Source organism: Octopus bimaculoides, chromosome 7, assembly GCF_001194135.2.
Source record: "Octopus bimaculoides isolate UCB-OBI-ISO-001 chromosome 7, ASM119413v2, whole genome shotgun sequence".
In the NCBI taxonomy this organism is placed as follows: Eukaryota; Metazoa; Mollusca; class Cephalopoda; order Octopoda; family Octopodidae; genus Octopus; species Octopus bimaculoides.
Genome location: NC_068987.1, coordinates 12,644,302 through 12,656,793, shown reverse-complemented (window position 1 = coordinate 12,656,793; position 12,492 = coordinate 12,644,302). Strand labels below are relative to the sequence as shown.

General features: G+C 33.6%; 1 protein-coding gene across 8 annotated transcripts in view; it reads left to right on the top strand.

Moving 5' to 3' along the window:
• Positions 1-12,492, top strand: part of LOC106869746 (twitchin) — a 176,103-nt gene that overhangs the window by 2,861 nt on the left and 160,750 nt on the right. For all 8 annotated transcript variants that reach the window (XM_052969245.1, XM_052969243.1, XM_052969250.1 and 5 more), the window contains exons 5-11: positions 243-334; positions 1,263-1,518; positions 3,666-3,753; positions 3,864-3,925; positions 5,023-5,266; positions 6,836-7,215; positions 8,384-8,399. In XM_052969245.1, coding sequence (XP_052825205.1) covers positions 243-334; positions 1,263-1,518; positions 3,666-3,753; positions 3,864-3,925; positions 5,023-5,266; positions 6,836-7,215; positions 8,384-8,399 — 1,138 coding nt within the window. The remainder of the gene's footprint in view (positions 1-242; positions 335-1,262; positions 1,519-3,665; positions 3,754-3,863; positions 3,926-5,022; positions 5,267-6,835; positions 7,216-8,383; positions 8,400-12,492) is intronic.

Here is a 12,492-nt window from a genome sequence, read left to right as displayed (position 1 = left end):
TATATATATATATATATATATATATATATATATTATACACCTACTAATATAGTACCAACACATATTACCCACCAACTAAACCGAATTAACCTCCAATAGCTAAAAGTTTGAAACCAAGCACGGTTGTTTGGGATAAAGACATGAAAATGCTTTGGACAGGCAGAGGGTCAAACAAAAATTTCTCATTTTCTGAAGTGCTATTTGAATTTAACTAAGTACTTTTGTTTTATCTTATGTTTTAGAATTTCACTAAAGATGATGCTGGTGTGTACAAAGTGGTCGCTAAAAATGCACATGGAGAGGGCACTGCAAACATCACTCTCAATCTAGATGCGTAAGTGCATGTTGCTAAGTTTTATTTTATTTAAGCGATGTTTATTTTTCTGAAGGATTTTCGCTTGAAGATATTTCCAGTTGAATTTGATTTTAGCATTACCTCAGAGTAGACAGTGAGCTGGTAGAATTGTTAACATGCCAGGCAAAATGCTTAACTGCATTTTGACTGTCTTTACATTCTGAGTTCAAATTCCTTAAGAAATGTAAGCAACAATAGTGTGATAGTATAATTATTTACAGTATTATTTAATATGTTGATGTACATTCAGACATGGAAAGACAATACACTGTACAAGGTATCTCAAGAGAAATTCTCCTTATAGACAATATGAGTGTAAATACCACTAGGCCATGAATGATGTAACCAGACCATAGAATGCATGTATTTCTGTGTCATTGCACTCCATCAGCTACATATACTGAGCTCTCATTTATGGCTAATATAAGAGCAGGGGCACCACCCTGAAGAATTTTTTAGTGGAATGAACCAACCCCAGTATTTAATTTTTCAAAGCTTAGTACTTATTCTAACAATATCTTTTACTGAACTGCTAAGTAATGGGGATGCAAACACACCAACACTGGTTGTCAAGTGCTGGTGGGGGACAAACACAGATACAAAGACACACATACACACACACACACACACATATATATATATATATATATATATATATACAATGGTTTCTTTCGGGTTACATCTATCAAATCCACTCACAAGGCTTTGGTCAGCCCGAGGCTACAGTAGAAGACACTTGCTGAAGGTGCCATGCAGTGGGACTGAACCCAGAACCATGTGGTTGGGGAGCAAGCTTCTTACCACATAGCCATGCCAAAACTTCACCATTGTCAAAGTTGTTTTAAAAATGATGCACTTGATAATTAGAAAATATAATATTCTTCAATTCTATTTAATTCTTTGGCAGCCAACAAAAGGACAAAGATGCAGAAAAAGATGCAGAAAAAGATAAAGAGAAAAAGACAATAACGTTAACAGATAAAGCCACAACTAAAGTTGAACTGGATAAAAAACGAGTAACATTTGAACAGAAAGTTGATAGCAAGGAGAAACCAACTGCCCAATGGTTTTTTGGAAACTCTCCTTTGAAAAGTGGTGGGAGATACAAGATGGATGTGTCACAGAAAGATGCAAGTTACTATGCTAGCATGCAAGTGGATGAGGTAATTAGAAAATATTTAATAACTTTTTATCATCATCATCATCATCATCATTTAACATCCGCTTTCCATGCTAGCATGGGTTGGACGATTTGACTGGAGACTGGTGAACCAGATGGCTACACCAGACTCCAATCTGATCTGGCAGAGTTTCTACAGCTGGATGCCCTTCCTAATGCCAACCACTCCGAGAGTGTAGTGGGTGCTTTTTATGTGCCACCAGCACGAGGGACAGTCCGGTGGTATTGGCAACGGCCACGCTCAAATGGTGTTTTATTACATGCCACCTGCACAGGAGTCAGTCCAATGTTTTGTTCACATGCCACCGGCACAAGTAAGTGTGTGTTTTGCTAGTTCATTGGTAGACTGTGCTCATAGGCATAAGAAAATATACTCTCATCAATGTGCCTGGTGTTGAAACACCTGGAAATCATAGACAAGCAAGGTAACTCACATCAGATCCCATTCAGGAGTGATGGGCATAGATGTTTCATCATTTTTGTGACTTATCAATTACATGTACCCAAACGAGGCTTGATGCAAGCTAAATCATATTCTATGACTATATGCAGAATGGTGTAATAACCATCTATTGGTATGTCCCAATATATAGATAAGTGCACACACATACAATTAAAAATATATATTTCCAAGGGAAGTAACTCTGTACATTTGCTTTCTTTTGTGGAAGAATGACAGCATTAAAAAAATATATATATTTTGAGAATTGAGTTACAATCTTGCTCTAATGATTCTGCCAAAATAGGCTAATGAAATAGAATTATATGTCTAACAAGGAAGTGAAACTTATCTCAAAAGATCCAACTGCTGTTAGATATCGCCCAAAGTTATAATATTTATAGCCCTACAAGATGAATGAGCCTTGCAATTTAAAAATCAAAGTATTAATATCCTGCATAATGTTTTTGGACTAGGAATTCTCCTGAATATAACTGTCTTTGTAACCCTTTGTCATTGGAATGCTAAATATGTTTTATAATGAAAGAGCCAAGATGATCCCTCATTGGCTTCAATGCTGTGTGTTCTAGTTGTTCAATCAATGGAACTAATTTCTCTTTATATTATACTGGCTGAGTATTCCACAGCCTCTTGTAATCTTTAATGTAATCCTATGACTGAATCAGTGTAATTCAATGTAATACAGGGCAGATCCTTTGAAATTACAAGCACCATCCCTTTTCTCAGATTTTATGCAGTTTCTGCATACTTCGTGTTACTCACAATCGATGTGGGATTAAGGGTTAAGCAAAATAAGCACATGCCTAAAGCATCGAGGGAAGAAAGGCACCACAGTTGGAGAAAACTTTTCAAATATAAATAAAATGGAAGTTTACAAAAATAAACAGTATTTTCCATCTTACTCTTAGTTTTGTTTCGTTTTGAAAAATAAAATTTATTTTAAGGTTTGTTATTGTTTATACATTGAATTATATAGATATAATTGTGTGTGTGAGGGCATGTGGCCTAGTGGTTAGGCTGTTGCAGTCATGATTGCTAGATCATGGGTTCAATTCCCAGACCAGGTGGCACGTTGTGTTCTTGACCAAAAACACTTCATTTCACATTGCTCCAGTCCCCCTTCGATCAGTGAGGAATGTTAGGCTGCTTGCTTAGCCAACAGAGTGGTGTCAAAGGTTAAAACAATGCAAAGCACATTGTGATCAGTGATGTGCATCAACATCTGATAGTCTGCTTTGTCACACCATCACATGATGTATATATATATATATATATATATATATATGGGGGTACCAAAATCTTTTAAGTGCTTGGGGCCTCTATGGATCTTAATCTGGCCCTGTTCACAATGCTAAGGTTATGGTAAAAGAAATTCACTGACATGATACTGAAAGGGGCTGAAAGCAAGACTTCATAATTGTGCATTTACTGTATCAATCTCATTGAACTATTTATCTCTAGGAACACAAGGAAAAATCTATACGTGTTGTATATTCTCAGTCAGTTAAAATTAAAAGCAAATCTAAGTGAAAAATAAATGACTTCTATGACTTGTAATTTGATTAAAAAGTAAAATTTGCCAAGAATTCTTAAACACTTGAGTGACATTAAAAAAACAAAAAAACAAATTCAAAAGCTTCAATATATTTTCAAACTTCTTTTACCTCCAGGTTACCACAAAAGATGCTGGTCCTTATAAATGTGTAATTCAAACACCATTCGGTGAAGCTGTTCAGCTAATGAAATTATCATCAACACGTATGTATTTCTCTTGTCATGAAAAATTTGTATTGATATTACAAATATTATAATTACTAATTTAATTAGTATTATATTTCAGTTAATAATTATCTTATTAATCTTTTCAGAACTGATCCCTCCTAAAGTGAAGGGCGATGCTCCAAAATTCATCACAAAGCTGACATCAAAGGTAAGACAAGATATTGATTTGAATATAACTAAAATTTTTGGTATTTTTTTATTTTTATGGGAGGAGCTATTCTCTTCATCTCCAGAGATGGAAAATGTTTTAGTATTGAATATGTTTTAAGGCAGCAAGCTTGCAGAATCATTAGCATGCCAGACAAAATGCTGAGTTGGATTCTGTCCATCTTTATGTTCTGAATTCAAATTCTACCTAAGTCGACTTTACCTTTCATCCTTTCAGGATTGATAAAATAAGAACCAGTTTATTGTCAAATCCATTACAACATTGGATAGAATGCCTTGTAATGTCTGTTCTAACTCTGTGGTTTGAGTTCAAATCCCACTGAGATCAACAACTTTGCCTTCCAACTTTTCAGGGTTGAGAAATAAAGTACTAATGAAGTCAGTGGCAATATCGGAGGGTGCTACATGAAACTTTGTCATATCTGTTCTGATTCTTTGCATTCTCACAACACTTGTGACAGCATCAGCGGGGAGTGTAGTGGCCCAAGTTGATGGCCCTTCCCTTGCATAAACAACATGAGCATGGAAAAGGGAAATTTGCCTGCCTGAGCTACTACAAGATTTCCTCAAAAGAGTTTTCCCAGGCCTGTGCATACAAATGCAGTTGTATAGTCAGTGTTGGCTTCATGAAAGCTTTCTATACACAGTGATAAAGACTACTAAACAACTAATGTTTAGTATTAATGGAAATATCTATTACTTGCCAAGGTCGTCATTACTTTCTGTTTTAGTAAAAGCACTAAACAAAGTGCTTTAATAGATAATCTAATGCTGAAGCCAACTTTATGAAATAGAATTGTTTTCAATTACAAGATGTACTTTTTTCATGAAAAAATTCGGAGAATATACTGATTTCAAATTTTGGTAGAAGGCCAGTAATTTTGGGGACAGGGTAAATCAATTACATCAGCCCCAATGATCAGCGAGTACTTATTTTATCAACCTCAGAAGGATGAAAGGCAAAATCACCTTGGCAAAATCTGAACTCAGATTGTAAAGACAGATGAAATCAGAGAATATATTACAATAAGGTTAAGTAAAGTATCTCTACATTATTTTCATTTATTCTCATTACAGACATTCACTATTGGAGAGGCTATGGATATTACACTTAAAGTTTCAGGAACTGAACCAATTACCACCACATGGTATTTTAATGATAAAGAAATCAAAGGTTCCTCAGCTGTAAATATTTCTTATGAAAGAGGTACTGCTCGATTCTATATGTCCAAAGTAACACCAAAAGACGCTGGCGTATACACAGTTGAATTGAAGAATGCTGTTGGATCTGAAAAAGGATCAGCAAATATGATTGTTAAAGGTAAGTAAATCATTTAACTAAGAAAAATAAAATAAAACAAAACAAAAGCCCTATTTATTGTTAAAGTGCAAGGTTATTCTTTGGAGATAAAGTCCATTGATTTAACCCAACCTTCTGCCTCAGCATATGTTGTCGGGCCCCACTGTTGATATTGGGGGTTGCATTCTATACCTTATCCCGAACATAGAACGGGGCTCATCCCTTTGAGCTAGGAAATGAATGGAATGCCTGGTGTGTCTTGCTGTGGCTACCTCCTCCTAAAAAAAAAATGGGGATTAGGCTTGGGTATACGATATGAATCTGCCTCAATATGGATAGGATGGATAAAAATGGATAAAGATCCTTCGCATGTTATATAGACTCATAGGGCCAGTTTCTCAGTTTCAGTGATACATATATTCCCCACTAGATGGCACTCCAGTCCATTGCAGGATTACCCAAATTTTCCAGCTGAGTGGACTGAAGTAATGTGAAATGAAGCGATCTTATGATCATGAGTCCAACACTCTAAAGACTAAGCCACATACTTTCACACTATTGTCTGGTCCAGGAATTGAAACTACAATCTTACAATCATGAGACCAACACTCTAACCGCTAAACCACACACCTCCATGTCCCAATATATGACAGGTAATTATTCCATTGAATTAGTAATAACATTAGGATATGATATTCATAAATAGCAGATTTATAGATAGAGCATTTTAATGAAAAAAAAAAGATAGGCACAGGTGTGGCTGTGTGGTAAGAAGTTTGCTTCCCAGCCACATGGCCCTGGATTCAATCCCACTGCATGGCACCTTGGGCAAGTGTCTTCTACTATAGCCTTGGGCCAATCAAAGCCTTGTGAGTGGATTTGGTAGATGGAAACTGAAAGAAGCTTGTTGTACATATATATATTTATATATATATATGTATATATCTATGTACATGTCTTTGTTTCTGTATTTGTCTCCCATTACCGCTTGACAACCGGTGTTGTTGTGTTTATGTCCCTATAACTTAGCAGTTCATCAAAAGGAGCTGATAGAATAAATACTAGGCTTACAAAAAATAAGTGCCGGAGTTGATTTGTTCAACTAAAATCCCTCAAGGTGGTGCTCCAGCATGGCTGCAGTTAAATGACTGAAATAAGTAAATGAATAAAAGAATAAAAAAAAGCTGAATATAATAGTCTGCACAGAATTTTGACTGGCAATTATAATAGTTTTGTGGTAAGACGCTTACTTCCCAACCATATGGTTCTGGGTTCAGTCCCACTGCATGGCACCTTGGGCAAGTGTCTTCTACTATAGCCTTGGGGCAACCAAAACCTTGTGAGTGGATTTGTATGTTTGTGTGTCTGTGTTTGTACCTCCACCATCGCTTGACAGCCGATGTTGGTGTGTTTGTGTCCCTGTAACTTGGCAGTTTGGTAAATGAGACCGATAGAATAAGTACTAGGCTTACAAAGAATAAGTCCTGGGGTCGATTTGTTTGATTAAAGGCGGTGCTCCCGCATGGCCACAGTCAAATGGCTGAAGTTCTTGTATACAGCATTCTAAAATATGTTATATATTTATTACAGAGGACGAGAAGAAGAAGCAGAGAGAAGAAGAGATGCAACGAAAGGAAGAGGAGAGAAAGAAGCAAGAGGAGAGAGAAAAATTAGAGATGGAAGAGAAAGAAAAGAAAAAGAAAGAAGACGACAAGAAAAAGGAAGAGGAGAAAAAGAAATTGGAATTGAAAAAACAGGAAGAGGAAAAGAAGAAAGCAGAAGAGGATAAAAAGAAGAAGGAGACTGATGACAAAAAGAAGAAAGAGGATGATGAGAAAAAGAAAAAGGAAGAGGAAGAGAAGAAGAAAAAGGAAGAGGAAGAGAAGAAGAAAAAGGAAGAGGAAGAGAAAAAGAAAAAGGAAGAGGAAGAGAAAAAGAAGAAAGAGGAAGAAGAGAAGAAGAAGAAAGAAGTATGTTAATTTGTTAATTATTTACATTTGTATATAGACGTGTACATATATTCACACATATATATATACACATCTACACAAATGAGTATATTATATATGCATGTATGTATGTATGTATGTATGTATGTGTATGTGTGTGTATGTATATATATATATATATATATATATATATATGTGTGTGTGTGTGTGTGTGTGTGTGTAGCCATCGGGTTTCACCAGTCCTCAGTCAAATCGTTCAACCCATGCTAGCAGGGAAAGTGGACGTTAAACGATGATGATGATGATGATGATATATATATATATATATATATATATATATATATATATATATATATATATATGCTTTCGGTGCAATTGGTTTTTTTATTATGGTACTGTGATTTACAATCCTGTAAATAGCAGTAATGGTACTCTTTTATATAAGCTTAAAGCTTATGATGATCACTGTGCAATGACCAAGGGAAATAGTCTAAAAGAAAGGGGCATATAAAGGTAACACACACTTGGTCCTGTTAACAAAGGGATATGGCTTCAACTCTCATGCGGATAGGAAAGCCTTCTTTATTCTGTCGAGGGCTTATATGCCCCTTTATTAGACTATTTTTCTTAATCATTGCATGGTGATCGCCATAAGCTTTAGGCTTATATAAAATATACCATTATTATATATATATATATATGCAGTAATCCCTTGCCATATCATCGTTCACCTACCGCACACTCATTACATCACAGATTTTTGTGGTTAATATATGTAAATTTATATCACGGACTCCTCAGTATATCTAGGTTTCTGTGGCCAATAGGTATTTATATTTTTTTATATTTTAATTATTTCTGTGGGATTTTTTCAAAAATAACACCCACGATAGTCGAGGGACTACTGTATATATATATATATATATATATATATATATATATATATATATATATATATATATATATATATATATATATATATATATATATATATATATATATGTATATATATATATGTCATTGTTCAGTTTTATATGTATGTATGTATATATGAGTGTGTATGTGTGTATATATATGTATGTATGTATGTATATCATGTTCTCTTTGAGCTTGCTTTGAAAGCTTATGTTAGTGTTTATAAATTTTATGCTTCAGTCTAATGACAGTTCATCTTTTTACTAATTTCCAGAAAGCTGCTCCCAAAGGTAAGTAAACCTAATTATTTCTAAGCAAATACATAAATTTAAATAGGGTTTTATATATTAAAAGAAAATTATCATAATTTTTGGAAAACATAAAATACATTTGAGCGACATCTTAAAATAAAATCATAATTGATATCATTTAATACACTGTCATTATGGAGTACTGTGTAAAATTTCAGCTGTTGTCTGATGGTATTTTCATATTATTTAAACTTCTTACATAAATACAAGCTAATTCCATTTTCAGTTTTATGGGGATTATTTTGTCTTTAAAATAATACATATTGTTGTAGAAAGGGAGAAAAATGACTGCCAACAATAATTACATTTACCTACAGTAGAAGCAGAGATCGACTACACAGAAATAATCAACTAATCATTTCAAATACTTGCATATATTAATTCCAATGTGTCTGGCAGGATAATATGAATTCTATGCAGATACTGGTTCACAGAATACATATAACTGATTTCCAACCGACTTGTTTTTTTTTTTTATTGCTTTCATTCCCTGATTTTATTATTTCTTGTTATGTTTGTGCTACTATCAACAGACAACAAGTTAAGAAAATTTGCTTTAAATTTAATTGGCTATTCACATACCTTCATTTCATATTAAACACAGCAGTAGAAATATTGGAATGAGACAAGTGGGCACAGCTGGTTGGATACTGATGATTTGGTGTGGTTAACTGGACATTGAGCCTGTTTTGGCAACAGTACTTTTTGGCACTAGAGGCAGACATACACGCACATATGTGCACATGCATGCAGAAATATATGCATACAGATAGAAAGAGTGAGAAAGACATTATTGTTTATTAAAACAGCTTCCCTCTCCTTGTACACAGTGAAATATGCTCACCCACATAAAAAAAGAGAAGGGAAGAGAAAGAATGTGTGAGAGAATGAGAGAAACATTAAACTGGGGGGCGAAAAAAAGCATCAAAATGTCTGATGTTAAGTCTGCATCAAATCAGCAATGTCCAAAACAGCTGTACCAAAACATCTCATACATGCTCAAGCAGATATATATATATTCCACATTAAGTAACTAAAATTTGTTATATGTCTTTTGATAGTTGCAATGACAATCCTTTTCATATGACTCCATTATATTTCCTAATATAATTTGAAAATGCACGCATCTGTTTATTATTTGATTATTTATTTATTTATTTATTTTTTTCTTTTGCGCTAATCAAACTCTGAAAGTACCCCACTTCATATACTTCAAAGGAAAATTCCTTGAAAAAATTTCAGAATTGTACTTTCAAAGTTGCCAGCGGTGTTTGTTCGCGCATTCCCACCCATCCTAATTATTCCATGCTTTTGTTATATTTATGTCAAATCCATGTGTCATTGTATATAAGTTTTTGTTCAGTTAGTTGTAACTACAGTTTTGAGTTTTTTAAGACTTAATTATTTCTTGAATTCAATTATTTAATGTTAATAGAATTGCACCACAGGAACTAACTTTAAGTTTTTGTTAATCAATGGTTGAATATATAATTTTACCTTTTTAGAATTATTTATTTCACCCTTTTGGTTACATATTACATTGATAAAAAGTATGTTCATTCATTTTAATTAATGTTAAGTGTTAGGTTGCAAATAATCCAATAATAGTTTAAAGAACACAGGGAATCTATCTTCAAATGCTATTATTGTATTTTCTCACATGTAGATATTTTCTTAAACCAAATAACTTCGTTATTTATATTTTATGTTTCTTTATTTAAAGTTAAAAGGATTTCCAAAAGTTAGTTGTTTTATTTCTAAGACCAGTTTTACACTTCAGCAATAAGAAAAATATTTTCTGAAAACATTAAACACAAAAGATATGAAATGATTAAAATTAAAGATTCAGCAATTTAATTATGTCTCAACTACTTCTAGGTGGTTAGACTATGAGGCTGTTATCTTTCTCAGAATATTTTCAGTAAATTTATGGTTCTGTAAAACACAATTACAAGTGACACAATATGTATAAGTGGTGAGAAATACTAAAATTGTAGTAGTTTATGTTAATTTCTTTCAGGGGAAGAGGTATAATCAATTCAGTTGAATCCTGACTGATAAAAGATTTAAGCTTGGAGTGTAGAGCATGGAAACAAAATACTGCAATGCATTTTGCCCAGCACTTCACCAATTCTGCTAACTCTTGTAGTACAAAATATCACAGTTATATAAGTGTAGAGTTTTACTATATATTTCTTAATCTTTATTCTTTCTTAATCATTACTCTTAATGAGAAGTGCATGTTGCTTTGAGGAAAGCAAAGAATAAATTAGATATAAAGAGAGATATGCATACATGTTTCAGTCCATTAGTTCATATATTTGATAGCTTCTTTTGTGGAGGTCAGTACTCTTAGTTTAGACAATTTAGTTTAGTCCAACTGTTCTGTTAGCCACCTATTATTTGACTTCTAACCACTAACGGTTCTGAGTTCTACTTCACATAGTTTGCACTCTACAATTTCAAAGACACCTCTCAAATGTTTCCTGGTTTATAACTCTTATGAGTGACTCCATTTGATTCTTCTAGTTTCTGTCACACCTATACTATTTCCATGCATGCATCATACAATATCATTACACGAGATATTACTTTGATCATTTTAAAACTAAGAACATTAAATCAAGAAATACTTGGCAAATATTGCAGAGTTCTTTAAAGTAAAGAATGTTCTTTAACTTCACTCCTTATTTTATTATTCTGGCATATATTTCCAAGAACAATCTGTAATATCTGTAATATACTTTCTGTGGTATATGAAACATTTTCTGTTACAATGTTTTTGACATGCAGTTATCAGAAATAACACTTCCTTAAAACATTTTCTAACACAGTTCTGTATTTAAGAGATGAGGAATTGTGTACATTATTTGCATTATTTACATTTGACAGATATTTGTCCTCATCTTGTTTGTTGTTAACACAACGTTTCGGCTGATATACCCTCTAGCCTTCATCAGGTGTCTTGAGGAAATTTTGAATTTCGAACCTGGGTTCTCATTCCTAAGGTATTTTTCGATGTTGTTATTATTATTATTATCATTATTATTATTATTATTATTATTATTATTAATTATTATTATTATTCAAGTCACTACCTGGAGTCGAACTCAGAATCTTGGGGTAAATAGCCCGCACTCTTAACCACTACGCCATATGCCCGTGGGCTTGAAAAAAAGCCCATGGGCATATGGCATAGTGGTTAAGAGCACGGGCTACTAACTCCAAGATTCCAAGTTCGATTCCAGGCAGTGACCTGAATAATAATAATAATAATAACAACATCGAAAAATACCTTAGGAATGAGAACCCAGGTTCAAAATTTCCTCAAGACACCTGATGAAGGCTGGAGGGTATATCAGCTGAAACATAGTGTTAACAACAAACAAGATGAGGACAAATATCCGTCAATTGTAAATAATGAATGTTTTCTAAGTTTCAGACATTGGACTGAAACCTAGTTTTCAAAAGGTTTATCAACTAAATCATATTGACCGCAGTAGTTCATCTGATAACTGCGGGCTAAATATTAAAAAGAGAAGGTTAGCATTATCTGCACTGAGGTTTATCTCTATATTTATAAATTCTCTGTATCTAAAATTATTATTGCTGTATGCATGCATACATACGTACCCACACGTATATATATAGATATGTAAGAGTGCATAGCACTTACAATCACTAGATTATGATTTTAGTTTCTTGAGCGAAACGCTTCATCTCACATTGCTCTCCAATCATTTTGACACTTGATGTGTGGTACACTGTGTACCTGTTCAGATGTGTGGTACGCTATGTACCTGTTCAGATACTATGTGTGGTAGACTATGTACATTTTCAGATAATGTCAATTTTGATGGAGTGAGTGAGCTAATGTACAACATTAACATTAGATCACTATAAACAAATCATTTATGCTGGTTGTTCAGCAAGAAATAGCAGGAGTGACTTGATTGAATTGCAAGAGATTATCATATCTATCTATCTATCTATCTATCTATCTATCTATCTATCTATCACCCCCTCTCTCTCTCTCTCTCTCTCTCTCTCTCTCTCTCTCTATATATATATA